The 22034-nt window shown below is 40.0% G+C and overlaps 1 protein-coding gene across 2 annotated transcripts in view; it reads left to right on the top strand.

Moving 5' to 3' along the window:
• The window catches only part of abcc3 (ATP-binding cassette, sub-family C (CFTR/MRP), member 3), a 74901-nt gene that overhangs the window by 15757 nt on the left and 37110 nt on the right, over positions 1–22034 (top strand). For both annotated transcript variants that reach the window (XM_079658200.1, XM_079658201.1), the window contains exons 2-6: positions 9003–9179; positions 9968–10093; positions 13870–14007; positions 17928–18053; positions 18333–18394. In XM_079658200.1, the coding sequence (XP_079514326.1) occupies positions 9003–9179; positions 9968–10093; positions 13870–14007; positions 17928–18053; positions 18333–18394 (629 nt within the window). The remainder of the gene's footprint in view (positions 1–9002; positions 9180–9967; positions 10094–13869; positions 14008–17927; positions 18054–18332; positions 18395–22034) is intronic.

The raw sequence follows: 22034 nt of genomic DNA, 5'->3' as shown, positions 1-22034 counted from the left end.
TAATGCAAACTGATCACTTCCTGCTTCTTCTGCTTCACATTAATAGCTTTACATCGCTAAACCCCGGGAATGCTTTTACTGTGAGGAACATTTACAGGAAATGGATTTTGTCACACATTATTATACATATATAGTCACTCAATGCATCTTTGGGGGATGGGATTGCTTTCCTATTTCACAATAGCTATGTGAAATGCATCCAAGAAGCATTCAAGAAGGATTTCAATCTAATTGCTCAAACTGCCTCTGAAGGTTCTGGCTTCATCATTACTCCTCTCATAGTTTAACTATGCGATTAAGCAGTCGGGAAATAGTCACTTACTGTGTACTTTACTTATTACATCCATGGTCTCTCTCCTCTGTCCCATCTTAAATCTGAACAGGACTTTATTTGGATACAAATTAATAAAAATAACAAGATGAAATGGGGCCCAAAAGACTGCTGTTTTAAGCAGTTTGGTCAAAGGTTTTACTCTTAAAGTGACATAAACCGAGCTGGCATTCTTCACTAAAGAACAGATAACAAGCTGAGCGACACACACAGTATTATCCTTTAAAGCGTTTTCTGGCAAGATGCTTTAAACATATTGCCCTCTTCTTATGCATTCAGCAGACAGAATTTCACATGATCAAACCATTAGAGAGTTTTTTTTTTTACCACAGACCAAAAATAGAGACAAAAGGGCTGCCTTTGCTGGGCAGGTTGCTACAGGCATTCATATTAAGACGGACTCTAGAAGATTCAGGAAGTTCCTTCCTTGGCGATTTAAAGCAAACCAAAACAATAAACAAATAAGCACTGTTTGGAATATTTAAAGCTAGATACAGTTAAATGTTTTACTTTTATATTTGCTGGCCGTTCAGTATAGAATCAGCTGATGTTTCTGAGTGGTGTACACATCCTTCGATGATCTGTACCCAGATAGTCCGAATGAAAGAGATTCACTAAGCTCTTAAGTGTTTAATCCCTAATAAACAACACCACAACAAGCAGCAAGGATGTTGTCTTGAGCGGTATGAGAAGTGTAGAATACAGTTCATGTATAGAATGCCAACACCTTTGCAATTCAACGTTTACAATACCTTTTCAATACTACTGTAAAAACATTAAATCAATGTCATCATTAAATCTGATGTAAATGCATACATACATATTTTCGTTTACATCTTGGAGGTCATTTAAACAAATCATTATACTGTATCTTTTGTTACGTGTCAAAACATTACAACTGAACACATCATTATGAAATCATAGTTTATCTTTGAACAATAGTTTAAGTAGTAGAGCTTCAACCTACCATAATTCATCTTTATGCAACGTCTGCTAACCGATGTATTTGATCGTTGACAATGTAGCTTTTAGGTAGAGAAATAAGATGCGTCCCCTGAGTTTTCTGTTTCCAAAAGATATGTTCTACTATCCCAGGGGCGACAGGATGGTGTACCTGTAATATGTACGGTACCTGTGTTACTATATAAAAAACAAAACAGTATTGTCACGGTTATCAGAATGTTTCAGAATTTACTTGGTACCAAAGTATTGGTTCTTGTGACATCCCTAAAAGGGCTACTATATTACGCATTCAATTCAGTTTACTGAACATAAGGAGTGATTAACCAGTAAACATACTTGTATTTATCTTCTGTAGCACAGGAGCAACTTTTCTAAACAGGAGGAATGGGGTTTGAAACAGGATGGAGGACGGAGGGATCAGATGCTGCATTATGGGACGTGCAGAATCCGGTTCATTCTTTTCTGCTACAAAATATAGCTGACATTGTTTGTCGGCTATTAAAGCCATGTGGTGGTAAGGTAGTCCTTTGGAACCAATTTCACACCCTTAAATAGAATATATTGATTAATGTGATTCTTACAACAGCTGCACGTTACATGATTCCACAGTCTCTGTGCAACTCTCAGCAATGATTCATGCTCATTAGGCAATGATGTAACTTTGTGTAAGCCATGCTGTAGCTCCCTGTTGCTTTGAAGCGATCCTTTGATAATAACTCGGTTCTATGCAACAATGCCACCAAGGGATGGAATTCAGAGGCTGGGAGTTGCCAGACCTGTATGTTAACACTCTGCTTAATTTACTATTAGTTTCAGACTCCCTGTTCTTGTATTCCTGTTTCTCTCTGCTGGCGCTCTGATAGAGCCTCACCCTTTTCCTTCACCTTTTGTTCAAGTTTCAGGTTACATGCATTGTACCTGAAAGCCTGTGAAATGGAATAAAAGCCAACCCTTCCACATTCAGTAAGAGCTGCAGTGTGGTAACAGTTGATAGTTATCAGTGCTAGTCAGTTTTGTTTTTAAATAATTAATGGTAATTTCAGATGCCTTTTATAAACAGTTTCCATTTAAAGAGGACATATAGCCAATAGAATTGCGAGTGTTACATATGAATGTCACTTTGTATATGAGAAGCCTAATTTAAACAATTACAAGTACTGCTTATCGATCCGGTTCTTTAACAGTATTTTTATAGGTTATTGTTTTAGGGGGAAAACTAATTAGAAACAGAATTCACATTGATTCATTTTATGTATACTGTGGATTATGGGCTGCTAGCACAAATAAAATAGGCCTACCTGTAGTGTTATATTGAGGTACTTAAGTATTTCCACTTTTGCTTCTTTGTACTTCTGAGAGAGAGAGAGATGTCAAGGGAGATGTGTGCATGCCTCACAAACAATGTTTGTTTACAACTTCTTCCCAAGCTTCACGCGCCCCCCCTGCAATAGCGCAATTATTATTAATTGTTAATCTTTCAAGCGCTTTGAGCACCAGGAAGAGTGCTATATAAATGACATGTATTATCATTATTGTATGTGCATTTACGCAATCTTCAGTTTCAGATTGTATCGGTAGGCTGCTTCATTGAAATGCCTCAGCGCTAATGTGATGATTACAGCCTCTGTATCACATTAAATATATGAAAAAGGGAACACGTTTTGCAATAACCACATACGCTTAGAAAACGTAGCCTTTATGTAGTCCCTTCATCCATGGAAACAATCTCCTTTTTTTTATCACTTTCAAACGAACGAAAATGTTAATTTCCCCTGACAAATATTTAAAAGGTTTCACCACTGTGTGAATATTCCTTTTAGAAGGTGAGCCGATGTAGCAAGAATTAATGAAACCATTTCTTATGCGCATTCAGTTTCTTTGCCACCAAGATAATAAAACATGTGATATATGTGAGCAAATAAAACACAATGGTGTGGTTACTAGTGGATATTTACTCGCTGCCTTTTCCCCAGTGGGCAGTCGAGATAACTACATGCTTTTAAATGTGACGTTTGCTTTCAGCCCTCTGTTCCATGCCGAGTGTGATAGGGAGGTGTGTTACAAACCCAACACAGATAATGTGCTGTTGGCCTGCTGCTCAGGTTGGCATGAGGAAAAAAAGCGTTGACACATTTGCAATGCAAAACTCTGCAGAATCCATTACTTCAAACAAATATGGTGTTAAGGAGCGTGACAACGGCCTGTTTGGCTCCAGTGTTGTGCTAATAATCGATCTATCAAATATTCTTCTCGATTAGTCGATATATGTTACGTCTCTAAAACTTCAGAAGGCAGTAAGATATTGTTATGAAATGTGTTGTTGTGAACAAAATACCCAAAGAGAGAATTATCAATACTGTCTCCAATTATTCAAGGTTACGTGATTTTGGCAAACATGGAGGACGAGAGTTTTGTAATTGACCTTTCGCAAAGCCACGCCCCTAAATGCCCGTTGTCCAATCATATTCGATCACGTGCGCGGCTCCCTGTGGAAGTCCGACAAGCTTAGCGTTCAAATTAATTGCGAAAATGGTGAAGCGTTGTGCTTATGGTCTTTGCAAATCGGATAGCAGATATCCCATAAGCTTATAGGGGGAGGGAGAGAGGGAGAGGGGGAGTGAGAGGGGGAGGGGGAGGGGGAGGGGGTGATATTTTACCCGTTTCCTAAACCCAAAACCCAAAACCCGAGAGGAGAGATGCCGCCAGTGGATAAAGAAATGCGGCAGGCCCCATGCCCAGCTGAATATGGCGAATATCAACAAACACAAATACGTTTGCTCCAAGGTAAATACGTGCTAACGTAGCTAGCTAGCTAGCAAAGATTACATTCACAAATTAACTAACTAATTTAATTAACTAATTTCACTAACTAACGTTAGCTAAAGTCACACGACTACAGCTGTAAGCTGTGTGCTTCTAGGTCGTTTTGACCATGTATATCACTTGATGCATAATAATGTCTGAACAGCTGAGCTCCGTTATTAGTCTACCTGTGGTCAAAGTACAAACAAGAAAGCCAACAGGCAATCATTCATTTATATTTTGCTTTAATCTTTGTAGCATTTTGTTAATGGAAAGCCTACTGCCGACTTCCCTAATCCTGCTGCACAAGTGGGCACCCCGACCCCCACAAAGGAACAACAAGGTGGATGCAGAAAGCCACCAAGGAAACGGTAGTTAACTTTAGACAAACTACAACATTTAATGCCTCTTGTGATTGTATTGTTTTACTCCAAAATAATAATAATAATTCCGTCGAATTTGACATACAGCTCATGTGGTTTTTCACTCTTGCACTGCGACCTATATGCAATTGCCTCTATTGATGTTGTGCCTCCCTCTTTTCTAATGTTTATACTGTGGATATAACCCTCCATAGCGTATTGTAGCCCCTTTTGTCGGGACCTGGAGGATATTGCTGCGTTATTGCTCCAAAATGAGTCTGTTAAGGCGACTCCGACGTTACGGAGACCCTCCATTATGGCTTTGTCTAACGCATCTGGCTCCCAGCTTGTCGGACTAGCAACAGTAACCAAGGGGGGGCGTGGCTTTGCGAAAGGTCAATTAAACGTACACCTCAATTACTCTAATCTGAGACTAGGACAGGCAGCAAATGTTTATCATTTGAAAACCTAAACCAGTGCAACTTTTTTCAGTTTTCCTTGTTGAATAATCAGTTGAATATCAAGACGTTTAGAGCACATCTAAAGCTAACTGCTTAACTAGCTTCATATTCTTTTTTCTATCTGTAGGCTACAAAAAACAAAGTGTGTTTGTACATGGGGTTATGCATGTATGACTTTTATTTTAATCTGCACACGTGGAGAAATATGTGGATTAGAATCAGTGATATTTATACTTTAAGATGAGTTGGTAATATCAGATATTGGTGACTTTAAACCTAGCAACATTCTGTCATTAAAAAATGGCTTGAAACGCTGGAAATGCTGTAGTACATATGCCAGGCCTGTAAGTAGCGCTGCTGCCGCCATAAAATACACCAAAAGCAGCGAAGAAGACCCCGGAGCATGGTTGCCATGGTTGCCCTTCTGTTTATTCTCCGCGACGGTCGGCCTGTTCTCCTGCTGTAAATCTCTCCGGTAGTCTACCAGCAGATGAAAAACACCAACCTCTCCGCCTCTTCCAAGGGACGAGGGAACCGTGCGGCAGAGTTTCCGTTAACATTTTTTTCCGCCGGTCAACATGTCCGTTAAAGTTGAAATCTTCCGTACAAAATTAGAAAAGTGCCGGTCAAAGGTCTTCTTCGTTATTTATTGAGCTTTAAAACAAATTGATAACGACTCTATATAATAATATAAGAATAATAAACGGAGCCTCTCTTTTCCTCCCCCTCTTCTGACAGCCCAGCAGCTGATCTCTGAGCAGGAGAGGTGGGGAGAGGGAGACGTAGGGAGAGGGAGACGTGGGGAGAGGGAGGCGGAGCTATTTCATCGTTATCAGAAAATGATCTATAGAGGCGATTACACGGAGCCGTTTGACCCCCCAGAGCGCTCCGTTTGCAGATCTCTCCACCTTTGGACCCGTTATCGTTTGCGGGGTCCGTTTCTATCGTTTTGTTACGGCCTCGTGTAAACGAAAGGGCTATACGCGGATACAACCCGTTTCGTCCACATGGGGCCGGGGCCTAAGTGAAAAATTATTAGCAGTAATTACGAAATATGTTTACCCTTTACTTCTTTACACCTCACCCTAAACTGGTACGCACTTTTGTCACATTTAATCATCATTTGTTGCTTTTCAATGTAAGTTTGTGTTGGTATTAAAGCTTTAGAGGAGCTAATAGGTGTTATTTGGCACAAAAAGCATGGCTCTCTGTTTCTCTTTATGCTAAGCTTAATAGCTGCTGGCTGTAGCTTTATGTTGACTGCACATTACATACTTTTACTTTTACATACTAATTCTGGTTCTTGGCAAGTAAAACAGTAAATATCCCAAAAGGTTCCAATATTAACAACACAAGGGTCTTAATTATTTGCTCCCCTGGATTCAGTTAGATGTACTGTATGATGCATATAAAACGATTCAAACAAATGAGAATATGTTCAGGCCTTATCAGGTATTCAAAAGCTTAAACACCTTTTCCGGGTGTATGATACACAAAAAAGACAGAAATATATGTGCTTGTGGTCATTTACACATCACATTGTATTTAGGGCCAGAGGGTATACTGTAGGACTCCTTAAGAAGAGACATTTCAAAGCTGCCACACACACCAACACGAGCAATTACCCAACACCTCATACCAAGGCAACCCTTTCACACACACAGGAGGGTGTGGTGGTGTCGGAGAGTTGGCCAGCAACTGTGTTTATCTTGGTTCCGTCTGTGGGTGGGCCCTGTACTGTGTTTGTCAAGGGGAGCACGATAACCACGGGCTGAGTCAGGGCTGCATCCCACTATGCTTCATGTTTACTTTACCCATCTCCTCCGGATGTCCTCGGATCACTCAGTTATTGTTGCTCTACTGCAAAATAAATGATCTGTTTTCATATGCATGGTGTGGAAAAAGTTACACATTAACATATCAGTGTCGGAATCACACAGTTGCTCCATTTTAGAATACAATTAAATTAATAGACATATATTTATATACATAGATGGATAAACTGTATACTTTATTCATCCCACATTGGTCAATTGATATGTCACAGCAGAAATGTTAGGCATTAGACATGAGTTTAAAAAAAATTGAATAAAAAAAGACATAACTCTACAAAATAAACATCAATTCTATACATATCAACACTAGGAGAAACACCAATTGAGTTCAATGTGAGCTGTTGTCAAGTGCATCAGAGAGAAGGAGAGAAATGTAGGGGAAGATAAAGTGTCAAGAAAGTGCCTATAGCCTCATTATGACAGATTCAGAACCTTTTCATCACGGGCCTGGGATTATATCATTTTGGTTTTCAGATATGTCACTGGAAATTCTACTGTCAACTCAATACAATGAAGGAGATTGCAATGTCATTCTGGTGATTGCAGTGTTGAAAAATGACACTTAATAATTCATAAAAAAAATAATGAATGGTATTTTTTTTGAGTGCTTTTCCAAGTGCTCAAAGCGCTAAGCATTACCTATTACATATCAGACATGTAATACATTTAATACTGTGGACTATGGCTGCACGATATATCGTGTCGTGACGATCGCAGGAAGTGTTTAAAAAATATTTTTGTTTTATTATTTTTTTAGAACGTGCGATATTAAGTAGGCAAATTAACTCTAACACGTCATGTTACAATTATTTTGCTGCTTGCTACAAAAGAAAAACTCTCATGTCAGGGTTACTTGAGTGAGCAATGGAGAGCCGTGACTTTTATACCTAGGCCCTCTGACCCCCACACGTCACACGTCAGTCAAACAACTTAATTTGCTTCGCCATTTTTTGTAAAACAAACACGGCGCACGTGCATCGCTTTCTGGCTCCGTAATCACACCAATGCACGTGCAACTTAAGTATCAGGTTCCGACTGGTCACAACAATAATTAAATATCACTCTTAATACAACCAATAATTAACATTTATCTATTTTGGGGTGCACATTTAGCTGTTTACTGTCCTTATTTCTTTATGTTAAAAAGTGGTTGCCACTGATGGCAACCAAAGGCCAAGAAGTGGTTGACATTTTTTCTGAATGGTTGCCAATGGCAACCTAGCAACCGTTACTGTCGAGCCCTGATAAACAAATAATAATAATGCTATCAGTCACATTCATCTTTTACTTTGGTTTATTGCGTGTTGTGTAACTTTTTTTGCAAATAAATACACTGAAAATACAAATGTAGTGACTAGGTAAAAGAGTCAATTACAATAGCAATATGTATATAATATGATCAAAGAGGTGCTGGATATGTATATTATGAACATCATATAAATATCTGATTTAAACATCTTGGTACATCTCTAACCCCTAAATGATTGCTGATGCCTTTGCTTCTTTTCAAAGATTTAAAATCCAATACATTCCTGGTTACTATATATTCCACAGTTAGAGGAATGTTGTCAGGCTGCTCTGGCTCTGACCTCTAACCTGCTTGTAAAGCTGTTAATCCTGGCATTTAAAGTTACTATGATATCGCACAGAGGTTGGCAGACAAGTTTCTAACATACAAAGAACAGGATTTCACATCATGTTTCCTTCTCCCATGACGGATGGGTAACTATTTTCACAGTGTTGAAGGGAACCATTTGCTCTGATAAACTAGAAGTGGTGTTTTTGGTTGGGTGTTGGAGGTGTGGCGATGTCTTTTTGGAAGTGTAGGTCTGAGCAGAGTTTCTGCAAATCCAGGGAGAAGGTCAGGCATACCAGTTTGGGTTTTTTGATCAAATATGAAGCACTGCATTTAAAGGATTAAAAGGCTTTTGGAAATGAAAATCCCAAGAATCCTCCGACAATGCAACATCAAATATACTTAACAAGTACATACAATTGTGTAAAAGACAATGTGGTTTAAGTAAGTTGCAGAATAAGAAATATATATTGTTATAACAATTGAAAAGTTTAGAAATGAAATACTGTAGGGTAGAATAGGCACTGTATACTGTCATCATGTATCAACATTTGGATATGAGGACTTTAAACCGATGTGCAGGACAGCGTATTATGAACAAACTATAACTGAATGGTGAAACTTCAGGAGACTTTGTACTAAAGTGTTGTTCCCCATATCGTGTGTCTGCAGGTAGCCAATCAGACGTTCCACACGGACCGGCCCGACCTGCCGGAGTGTTTCCAACTCTCCGTCCTGTCATGGCTGCCGTGCATCTACCTTTGGGCCGTCTGCCCCATCTATCTCTTCTATCTCAAGAGGAACAACAGGGGCTACATCATGATGTCCATAATGAACAGGTTCAAAACGGTGAGAGGGGACTTCATTGTTGTACATTTTATCACAGTGCACTCCAGAGAACAAGGTTAGATTGTTACACGTGGCTGATATTCACAATGCCAGCTAGTGCTATGAATACTGTTGGTTGATCTGTTCTTCATTGAATAGCTCTAAAACAGTTAGATATATTTTACATTTCAATGGAAATGACTATATTGCTCCTGTGCATGATTTAAAGACAAATGAAAATCATTGGACGGCTAGCTTCAGGCATGTGTTAGGGTGTTTGACTGACATTGTTTAATTGCGTTTATTGGTTTATAGTGTCGTGGACAGTCCACATTAATCAACTGTCACAATAAACAGTAAATGGGGCAGCTTAAGACAACATTGCTCATTTCCAGCTGTCGTCCCCGGCCAGATGATAATAGACCCTTAAATTGTACCAACACTAAATTTCCTTATAGTTCTCTAATGTAATAATGTTGAAGCAAGCAATTATTTACATTTGTTCAACAAGTCTTTGTAATGTAGTTAATAAAACGTATCATGCTGTTAAATTTGTTTCTTACTCAAAAAAAAAAAAAATGATAGTGAATTAGCTAGGCTAACTATAATGAATGGCAAAAACTAAATGAAATCATTTGGCTGTTCTAGACTTGAGATTGTCAGTTTCCAGTGATGCTGTATGAGAGAAAGTCCCTAGTGTGCATCCAATGATGTTGCTGGAACTAAGCCACAATAACCTTTGGTTTTTAAGTATTTGATGTCTGTCTGTTTTTTAACCTTGCCTCGTTTCTCTCTTGCTCTGCTCTCAGGTGTTTGGCTTGTTGTTATGGATTGTGTGTTGGACAGATCTCTTCTACACATTCCACGAGCTGCGGCAGGGGAACACACAGCCGCCCATCTACTTTGTCACCCCGCTGGTGCTCGGCATGACCATGGTGAGGATATGTCTAACAAAAAAACAGAATGAGAACGTGTGGCTCTCTCGTTTATAATTTAATGCTTTTAAAACAAATATTTCCAGAATTTTCTAATACAGAGCTCACAGTGATATGATATAATCAAGTCAACTTGCATACAGTATATATTTAACTGGAATTACAGGGCTCGACATTATCATTGGCCCGCTTGCCCGGAAGCACTATTTAGACACCCCGGGCCAGCATAACGTACTTTCCACTTGCCCGCTCGGGCCACTAAAAATATTGTTTAAAAAAAAATGTTTCCTGTGGTATTGGTATTTTGACTATCAATTTAGTTAAATTGTTTCGTTTATCAACGCTACAACATAGCGTTTCGTGAGTCGGTTGTTGTTGTTGGGTGAAAAGCAAACAGCTGTTTGCTGCGGAGCGCAGTGCGAGCAGGCTCCCGTGAGCGGGAGCGCGCTCCTTCACTACAGACTATCGCGCCACCTAACCATTCGCCAAAATGTTTTTAATACCAGCGGTAACCGGCCAAGCGCCGGGCAAAAAACTATCTTCAAATAAAAGAAAGTCACCGGAGGAGTTAAAGGAGAGTGACAGGGAGCATGAGAAGAAGAGGGAGAGAACATTTCAGCCAGCTTAAGCTTGAGGAGTTGGTTTCTATAGAGTGGTGCAGTGGCGCGTCCTAAAACCCTTTTTATAATCTATCGATTAGATTTATGATTAGAAAATTATAAAAGTAGGGTAGACATGTGGAGATTATCCGGCTGAACAAAACGTGCATTTATCAAACAAGTTTGTTTTCCACAGACTTTATTTCCAGCTGTTTTCCAAAACCCTGTAGAGAAGTCCCATTGCTTTTTTGTCGATGGAACCAGCGGCTTACTTCCTGGTTTTATGACGCGTCACTGGCTGCACCTCTCAATATGATGCCAATATAAACAAGGTCTTCTGTCGGCTCTTTACATCAATGCCGACCTATGCTGACAAGTAAGTGAAGAGTAGAAAATATATAAGGTATTGGCTATAGGGAAATGTCCCAGCAGTTTAGGATAATGAAGGTTCTAATCTAATCTACTACATAGCCATTACATTTCTAACTCCTATGACGGCAGAAAGCGCTTTATACAAATAATAATACTCATAATAATAGCAGAAATGTTTTAACAATGACCACAATATAATTATTTTAATAAACCAAATATGATCAATTGAGGAAAGTGAGGAAGAACTGATGATTCAAATGTTGTAGTACAAGTAGTAATGTAGTTAGCATAAATGACTATTGCAACAAATGTGTTAATTTTCTTCATTATTAGTCGATTTTTTTTGGACGAATGCTCTGGGCCAGTGGTTACAATGGTGGGGCCAGTGATAATAAAATTCCACCGGCCCGGAGGGCCACTGGCATTTTACCCTTAATGTCTACCCCTGAATTACTGATGCTGATTATTACCTGTTGCAAAGTTATTCGGTTCAGCCCTAATATTTAGTCTAAATATAATTTAAAAAGGTACATTTTCAAAATGAGCATGTGTCCAAAGCAACTGTAGTCTCTAATGCAGTTTCCCAAATCCATAATACTATTCCCATACAGCAGGAGTGCCCAATAGATAGATCGCATGGCATTTAAAAAAATAAAAAAACATCCTTATTATGGCATTTGCCACTTGTCTACCTACATAAAAAATGCAGGTAGACAGGCCCGCCCCTCCCTACACGCAGATGATGCACACTGCGTGGGGCCTCACCTCGCGGAGGGAGCCTCATCTGAAGCGCACAGTTTCTCCGCCGCTGCGAGGTTCCGGCACTCGCAGTTCACTAGCACCCCCCCCCCCGTCAACGCTCGCAGCACAGAGGGCCTCATGACTTAGCGTGGGGCCACAAATTGGGCAGGGTAGACCTAGATCATTTTGACTTTAAAAGTAGCTCCCAAGCTGAAAATGTGTGGGCACCCCCTGCCATACAGTACTACATACCTAACGTCATAGTTTCAGCAGTTACTAAACAAAAACATCTAAATAGACATTTGAATGTCACTGCCAATAAAATAAAAAAACAAAAAGGTCTTCCTTGATTTATCTGGATCTCACAACCAATTAGGTAATTTCAAATATAACAGCATTTAAATGATCCTTTAACGCCACATTTCTAAATCGATAGCATTTATTTCTCTCTGGTTTTAGTACCCTTCATTTTTTCTCTCCCATGTAGTATTGTTTTGAGACGGACCATTTATCTTGTCACAGTGCATGATATTAAGGATTTTGGGAGATGGCCCTGTGGGCCGTCTAAGCTAATTTACAGATGGCCCTGAGCCCAATAGAGATTGCCCTGAAAAATGCGCGCGGACGAAATGGCACAAAGGGTTTGGGGGGCCTCCCCCTAGAAAATTTAGATTTTTGCAGGTCTTAGATGCTGTCTGGTGCATTCTCTAGACTGAATTATAAGATGAACCACCACAATATTATATTGTACAATTTCAATTTTATTCTTCATTTCATTTGTTTGTTTGTTCTTGTTTGCTCGCTTGCATGCCCTGCATAGCTATAAGAAATACTTAAGTTGTTGGTCAAGACACTTTCCATCGGATGAAGGCAAATGCCTTCCCAGATGTAAAAAAAGTAGAAAACATTACATTCAGTTGTAACTGCCAAAACAAACATTATTTACACTATTATGGCCCCTGTTAAAAATGTTTGTAATGTTATCTACTCTAAGTTGGTCGAACGAATGCCTCCTCACCCGGAAGCTGACCCGAGCAGCAGTCGAGAGTAGCCGAGCGCATCCGCGAAGCACACAAAATGGCGACGTCAGAGTTCCCGTTAGCCGGCAAATCTAAATCTCTCCGGTCAAAATAATTTCCCTTTAGTGCAATACCGCTTCAGTTGTGCCACTTATGTGACAGACAAGAAGAGTATGTGACAGACAAGAATAGTCAATTCTAATGTCTAACACTTAATGTGGAGAAAGAGATGTCCTGTATGGGTTGATTTTGCGTTGATCTGTTGGTAATGCCTCAGGGTTCCGGTGGGCATGTAAACAAATGCATAATGCTGCGCTATACTTTGTGGCCTCACCCAGTTGCAAAGCGACACTTATTGTTTAGGTGTCTTTTAATAAGCAGGTAGTCATATCATTAGCTAGAACTAGCTGGATCTGATATGGACATAAACGCGAGTAAAGTCTAATCTGGCGGGAGAGAGAGATCAGCTGCTGCTGACGAGTCGACACTCAGCTCTGCATGATCACATGCAGCGGTAAGCGGACAAAACACACACTTCAGGTTAGAATATCACACGTAGCTATTTTAATTACCTCTCAAACTACCTAAACTAGTTATAGATATGTTTAGTTTTACTGTCGGGTCACTCATTACTGGATCCGCGAGCTGCATGATACTGGCATAATAGATTGCCCGATCGGGCAACCAGCAGGTGAGGCTTCATTGCCCGAGCTAAATACTAGATGGCCCCGGGCCATCGGGCAGTCCTTAATGTCGAGCCCTGTTGTCATCACTTCCTGTCAGTTCTATTGTTTTTTGGTGCCCCTATGTCCTACCTGGCCATCAGTAGCAGGCTGAAAGCATTTACCCAGAGCTGTATACTTGAGTGAAGCTTGTCCGCAGTTCTCCTGAGAGCGATGAAGCATGAAAGGCTGACCCAGTCAGACCGTGGTTCACCTTACATGCCCTCAGGGATTAAACCCTGGCTAATCTAACATTCTGCCTCTGCCCATCCATTCCTCTCTCTGTGTAATACCCCCCCCCCCCCCCCGCCCTCCTCTCTCAGCTGTTGGCCACGTTTCTGATCCAGTTTGAGAGGTTACGCGGGGTCCAGTCCTCAGGGGTCCTCTTCATCTTCTGGTTCCTGTGTGTGCTATGTGCCATCGTGCCTTTCCGCTCCAAGATCCTCCAGGCCTCCAGCCAGGTGAGAACGGCTCTCAAATGTCTTTTACACACTGAAAAAAAATATTTGTTATGAAACGTATTATGTCAACAAATATCACATAATTGTATTCAGTTCACGTCCATCATCCTCTTCCCCATCCCCAATTATCTTGTCTTTGCTCTGGTGGTTCTCTTCCATTTCCTTCCTCCTCTGCCTCCTCAGTGCTCTTGACGTTTGAGACTACTTCATCTGTCAGCTCTGTCTCTCCCCTCCCCCTCCACGTTGTCTCAGGAGCTTACAGTGAGTGGATGTTTGGAGAGGGGTCAGCCCAGGGCATCACTAAGCGCAGAGGGAATAGTAGGCCTGTTGTTCCTACCATACTTATCTCACCTCTAAGGCTGTTAGCTGCAGCACACTGCAGACAAATCCCACAGGCGACAAGACAAGACAGGGTACAACAACAACAACAACATTTCAAATATAATTCAGAAGCAGCGCCAAAACATTATTTTTGTTGCAAACCATTGATCCAGGTAATTACTTGGCTAGGTGTTGGGCATTTTGGCAGAACTGTAAAGCTCCGAACTGCTGGAAATAAAACACTCTAATCAGTGACCTATTAAACATTTCAGTACCACTTTCTATAATGCTGCATAATGAGTTATAATCTGTTATAGCGCTGTAAATTGACTGCATTAATATAGCATCTGTCTAGCTTTAGCAACCACTCCACACAATACAACTCAAGCCAGCCTTCACCCACACTGAAAAAAATGAAATGTTGACTTAAATTGTATTATGTCAACAAATGACACATAATTAGGTGAGTTGAAAGCAATTATAAGAATTTTAAATATTAGGTTAAACTTAATCAATGTATTATGTCAACAAATTAAACATAATTGTATTAGGTTAGTTGAAAGCAATAACATTAAAGGTCCCATGTCATGGCCATTTCTACTGATCATAATTCCATTGTTGAGGTCTACTAGAATAGATTTACATTGTTCAATGTTCCAAACTCACATTGGTTTCTCATACAGCATCTCTGTATAGTATGTGTATTCACTCTCTGTCCTACACGGCTTGTTGGAGCTCCTATCCCACCCCCTCCCTATGAGCCCACTGTGCTCTGATTGGTCAGCTCGCCCACTATGAGTCCACCACCGTTACAGCGGAACATCAGTGATTATGTATTACAATGGCGTTTGTTAGCAACCAGAAAATGACACCAGTAATGACAAACAGAGGAAAATGCTGCGTGGGGTCTGGGTGCCGTGTTGGCGGGACGTTGCAGGGCTCGCTGCTGCGAGGAGCGGACAGTGTGAGCTGGATTACTGGTGTCGTTTCCTGGTTGCTGCATGGGGTCTGCGACACAGCGAGCTGTGAGTTTGTGTGTGCTCAGGCTGAGTTCAGGATGAGAAATCCACGGAGTAGCGTGGCTGAGAAAAGATATGGCTGAGTGTGTATGAGGAGCTCCACGGATTGGTCCATTTGGAACAATTGGTCCATTTGGTCGTCGTTACGTCACTTGGTACCAGGAAGAAAAAAATGGAAAAAGAGGAATTTCAAACGAGGCGTTCTGGGGCAGCATAGACAGGTCTTTTCTGTGTTAGAGTTTTTCTCGCTACAGGGTGTACTTTGAGGGTTTGTGACTCTGCAGACCGTTTACATGTAGAAAAAGCTACATAACACACAAGGGAACGGGTAATAACCGGAAAAGCATGAGGGACCTTTAAGTCTAACTAAAATGTAGGTTACATTTACTATTACTTATTCAAATAACTTGATATAATACATTTAAACGTTGTTGTTTTTCAGTGCATTCATTCACACACACATTCACACACTTGTGGAAGAGGCTTCCATACCAGCTGCCACCAGCTCATCAGGCTCAATAAACAATTAACAGATTATAGTCTTTATGTATTCTCTCCTACACAACATAGCAGATATAACATATCACACGCTTGTTGTAAGTCAATATAAGTTGTAATTGTTTGCTTTAATGAAGTGGGAAAAACATATTTAATCTAAAATTGGAATTACAAATTATTTAAGTACTTGACACTTAAAGTCATATAACATAGCTTTAGAATGTGTAATGGTTATTGTATATAAAATGTTGGATTCAGGAAGACAAACATGGGGTAATATTTTCAAAAGGAAAGTCTTCAGCATACTCTTAAAAGTTTGGACACTGTCTGTCTCATGAAAATAGGAAATTGAGGTGAATTTCTGTTAGATCTAAGCTATTTTTGGCATTTTTGATCATCTGTATTATGAAAATGTTTCTGGCTGTGTTAACTTGCACGTTATAATTGGATTACGCTCAATATTCAGAGTAAGAACCGATTAAGATGTGCACATTGGTTCATATTCATGTTTCTGTGTGCGAGATAATCTGATTTACGTATGGAAAAGGCCACCTGCAATTGTTTTAGCATCAACATAACAGTAAAAAGTGTGAAATAAATATCCATTAGATCAGAAGTGTATTAAGAAATGCAAGTCAGCCTCATGAATGCACCACACACTGACGCTAATACCATGGGTTACTGTAAGATATTTATGAAAAAATAATATCCTGTGTGTGTGGGCGGAAAATCTTTTATACCAGTTAAGAGTAGACTCCACTTGTCCAGCCTGAATGTCTCAGTACAAAAAGGTGTGTTCAATTGCTGTCACTGAATTCCTTTTGTGCCACATGATGGATGGTATTCTTTTCCACTTCCTTTATGATAAAAAACACTTTCAACCATAATAAATACATTTCATTCATATTTAAAAGTCTTTACTTAGTGTGGCTGCTTTCAAAGTAACACCAACCCAGGACAGAGGTGTAAACAGACCCTGGAGCGCTCAGTGGGTCAGAGTGCGAGGCAGACAGGCGGTAAACCACGCAGCCATGTGTTCCAGGTCAGCCCAGGCTACAGCAGACCTATGCTATATTCACGTTGATCCAGAAAATTAGCCCATGAACAAATATGATTCGGTGATTTTACACTGTCTAACTAGGCCATCTATTTATAATCATGTTCGTCTGATTTAGCTGTTTGGAGAAAAAGTTTGTGGCTTCCCTTTGGGTCTTTCTGTCTTGGGAATATTGTGTGAACTCAAATCAATGGATGCAAGTTAAAAGTTTCAGGAATTCTAATGGTAGGTAGCGTTTGCTACAGGACAACCAGGTCAAAATGGTCTGTCTAACTCTTTAATTTATGATCAAATACCTGTAAAATGAGGTTTGTGGCTTTTCAGATTAGATGTTAGCATATTAGCAGGCTAAACTAAAGTGCTGGAATTACATCTGCTAAACATCAGCACTTACATTGCCATTGTGAGAAGGTTAGCATGCTAATAATTTAGCTGAAAGAGGCCCTATTATGCAATTTTTTCATTCTTAATGCCTTTTTTTGTCTGACTTGCGCTCTACGATTGGCATTGTGGGCCTGTAGGCTGGTCCACCAGTTAGATCCAGACTTACATATGTCAAGGTGGACTGCCATCACATTTTGTACAGGCTTTGATGGTTCCTTGAGAAAGAACTCGTCTTGTGCTTGTGGTGATCGTCTGGCGCAATAATGATGTTGCAACTGCGGTTTTGAATGAAATATTTTGAAGAATGTTGGGAATATCAATTTCCTCATAGGATTTATCAAAACATCTTATCTTATCTTTTTTAACTTTTAATTTAGTGCCAGCATCAGGTCAACATTGTCCATCCAAAACTTGGAAAGAAGGCTCACTTTTGACTGAATACCCACAGAACAGTTTGATCAATATTAGCTGTACCTCGCATTTAGTTCAAATTGGCATGTTAGTGTGGTTTTTGTGAGAATGTTAGCAACTGACATTTTGCTCAAAGCACTGGTTTGTCCTAGCACAGCCTCACATGATCTTTCCTTTAATTTCATATTTGCTATCATCTCATCTCTTTGTGTCTTTATTTTACATTTCAGAGCGAAGTCAACGACAAGCTGCGATTCACTACGTTCTACTTCTACTTCGCCTTTGTGGTCTGTGAGCTGATCCTCTGCTGCTTCAATGAGAAACCTCCTCTCTTCTCCAATGTTGTCACAGACCCAGTGAGTTATGCATCCTTCTGAAGTGTCCACTCAGAGCCCATGGAGCATGTATGTATGTTACATGCAAGGACATCTTCAATTCCTGCTTGTATGTTCACGGTCCTGAGTGGCTGGAAGTCTGAGTGTGTGCCTCAGGGCCACTGTTTACTTGTTAAAGAAGGTCACACACTTATTCACACACAGAGAACACGCTTGTTGCTGGCTGCTCATAGAAGTATGTCAACTGTATCCTTGTTTACCCATGACTTGTTTTTCTGCACATTTTCCTATTTTTTTCAGAATCCCTGCCCTGAAGCCACAGCAGGTTTTCTCTCCACCATGACGTTCTGGTGGTTCACAAGGTGGGTTCACACTGGTGTCTGCCTCCCAATGCCTCACCCATAGACACATCATGTGTTGTACATATTGGGATTAATAATATATTGTATTTTTACATTTAAGTTTAAAATGTAACTTTCAATTAAGTCAAGTTACTTCAAGTCACTATAAAAGAACCAACTAAAGGCTGCTGCTGCACTTAACACACTACTCACACAAAGTAACCTACTACTCCTTTTATTTAGCTAAACTATGCTACCAACCTAGTGGCTAAATTAGTGAGGCAAGGTTGCTAACTTGGATTATTTCTCGAAGTAGAGTAGGCCTACATGTTAGCAATGTTTTCTAGCTCCTTTTATCGTAAGCAAAGAAAATGTCTGTCATGTTGTTTGTTTTTGGTCAGTTTGATGTTCACAGAATTCTGTATTTCTCTAAGGGACGTCTTTGAAATCAAAATCGCTTAGCTCCGAATTATCTAGCTAGCTGTTTTTGTCACTTTAGTGCTGATTAATAATACAAGCTAGCAACCTAGCATAGTTAGCTGGCTAGGTAGCCTTGTTAAGCTAAATCAGTAAGGTGTTTCTTACTGTGTACAATCTACATTTAAACATCAGTAGGAGGTGGTTACATTTGTTAGCGCTTATTTTGCTGGCTATTAGTCTGGGATCATGTAATTATTTTTGAAGGGCTGTAGTCAGGGGGGATTTAAAGGGTAAATATGTTATCCAGCCCAAGACCCAGGTCCATGCAGAGATCTATGGTGATGATGCATTATTGTGAACAACAATTTAAAGTTAAAATGATACGAGAAGAACTAGTGACGTTAGCTGTTAGAAGCTGGTTTTGCAGCACAGCTACTTTTAATAGAGGTTGCATTGTGAATTGTGTCGCTTCAAGCTCTATTCAGTAATAATACATTTAAACGTAATCTAGTAAATGTACTTTTGGTCCAGAAGCTTTCAAGAAAAACAAAGGTGATCTCTGCAGACCAATATAAAATGGATATCAGGCAATTATTTTATTATAAAATATATAATATGTATTTGCTCAAAGTTGATAATTACTGTTAACAAGGGACGTTGGTTTGTCTCACACCAACTGATGATAACTGACACACCAACTGATTCCAACAACAAACAAGATGTTGCTTCTTTCATCTTACTGAAGTACAGCATCTTCTTTCTGTTTTTTCTGTAAGCCAGTCTCTCCTCTTACCGGAAAATGCATCAGGGCAATTTCCGGTGAAATCTGATCCACCAGTACATAATAATGATTAGCAAATCCAGGAAACTCAATTAAGGTTCTTTGTGGGGAGAATTCCTACTGAGTCAGTATCTTAGATTTTTGTTTTAGAATGACTTGTTGCTCATGTAATGAAACACACAACAAGGTACATAAGAAAACACCCTGAAAATCGTTCAAAGGCAGAGAGACAGGTGGAGACTAACAAGCCTAGACTGTCTCCTTCACATATAATTGTGATTGTTGAAGTGTTGAATGTTCCAGATTCAATTAAACGGCTCTCTCACTTCAATTCAATTAAAAAGCTTTATTGGCATGGCCATGATGACATACATCCTTGCCAAAGCATTTTACAAATAATACCATTTAAAAACAATCATCCAAACATAATGAAAATCATTGTACCAGCCATCTACTGTATCAATGTTTTTCGAATTTGAGCAAATTCAACTACAGCATCCCCTAACACCAGTCCTATTTTTTAAACCCTTAAAGTGACAAAAACTGAACAGAAATCATATAGGCAATTATTAATTATTCTGCTGGATAAAACTGGTAATATATATATATATATATATATCAGGGTGTCCGCGAGGTCTTAAAAAGTATTAAAAGTTGATAAATCAATTTAGCGAAAATTAAGGCTTTTAAAAAGTATTAAACGGCATTTTCCAAGGTATTAAGAAATCCCACAGCAACGACAACATGAAACACCCTTTAATTTACTGAAACGAAATGTCGGGAAACCCCCTCAAGGCGGCCCCCATAGCGCGCCGTAAAATGCTGCTTCTTATTTTAAGTTTCGTTGCCTTGCTCCGCTCTGTGGGGGGGGGGGGGGTCCCAAGGTGGGTAGACCGGCATACGCAACGCTCTGGGGGTCCAACGGCTCCGTGTGTAAGCCCTATATATGATCATTTTCTGATTACGATGAAATAGCCCGCCTCCCTCTCCCAACGTCTCCTGCTGCTGCTGGGCTGTCAGAAGAGGGGGAGGAAAAGAGAGGCGGGCACCGTTTATTAAACATTATTATACAGAGAACAGAGTCGTTATCAATTTGTTTTAAAGCTCAATAAATAACAAAGAAGACCTCTGATCGGCACTTTTCTAATTTTGTACGGAAGATTTCAACTTTAACGGACATGTTGACCGGCGGAACATTTTTTTTAACGGAAACTCTGCCGCACGGTTCCCTCGTCCCTTGGAAGAGGCGGAGAGGTGGGTGTTTTTCATCTGCTTGTGGACTACCTGAGAGATATACAGCAGGAGAACACGCCGTCCACTAAGGACAATAAACAGAAGGGCAACCATGGCAACCATGGCAACCATGCTCCGGGGTCTTCTTCGCTGCTTTTGGTGTATTTTGTGGCGGCAGCAGCGCCACTTACAGGCCTGGCATATGTACTACAGCGTTTCCAGCATTTCCAGCGGTCTAGTGTGAACGGAGTGCACATTAATGAATCAAATGCGTGTGAACGGAAGACTTTTTTGCGTTTGCCCATGCGTTTTACCGTATGCGTCCTCGTGGGGCCGGGGTCTAAGCCAAACTATATCCGGTCACAGAGATCTGCTATTTTAAAGTAAAGTCAACACATATAGACCCTAAATATAGTCTATATTAAGAACGAGAAAAGTCTTAACATATATATATCTTTTTTTGTAAACATATGACAAATGTGTGAGGGTGATGACGTCAGAGCATCTTCCTATGTGCCAGGGCTTAGCCCCGGACAGCCCCAGCCCAATTTAATCCCTGGGTATTTGTGAGGGAGCTCCTATATGGCATTACCCCGCTGAAGCTCACCAAAGTTTAATTTAATTCATAGTTCAAAGTTTTGTCAATTGTTTCGTTTATTGGTCAAATACTGGTTTCTAATGGTTTCTGAGGAGTTTTACTGGAATGAAAGAGCACAGAGTCTACAGAAGCAACAAAGCAGCATACTGCATTAAACCTGACCTTCACAGAGAGGTTGAAGTTCATGTGGAAAGGAGGCTTCAGTAGTCTGTCTGCACTCTGTTTAGTTTTGCTATCTTACAATCAATATAGTAAATGTGAGGTAAAGTGTGTCGCCAATGTAACCGGTTAGAACTCAAAGTTGCGATGAGGTCTTAAAATGTATGGAAAGGGTCTTAAAAAAGGTCTTAAAAGGTATTAAATTTGACCCCAGGATTTCTGCATATACCCTGTATATATACATATATATATATATATACATTTATATACATTCGATGCAGGGTTGTGGTATGACTTAAACAAAAACACTTCTGATTAACAAAAAAATGATAGACAGGTTTACATTTTGGGCATTGTGTAAGGTAGTGCTGGTCTGTCTCCACAGCAGTTCTGCCAAACTGATGGCAGAGCTGCTCCTTTTTTGGCGGCCATGTTTTCTTATACCTGCCTGTTCCTATCACCATGTTGTG

This window comes from Notothenia rossii (genome assembly GCF_949606895.1).
Source record: "Notothenia rossii genome assembly, chromosome: 11".
Classification (NCBI taxonomy): domain Eukaryota; kingdom Metazoa; phylum Chordata; class Actinopteri; order Perciformes; family Nototheniidae; genus Notothenia; species Notothenia rossii.
This window is presented reverse-complemented; position numbering and strand designations above follow the sequence as displayed.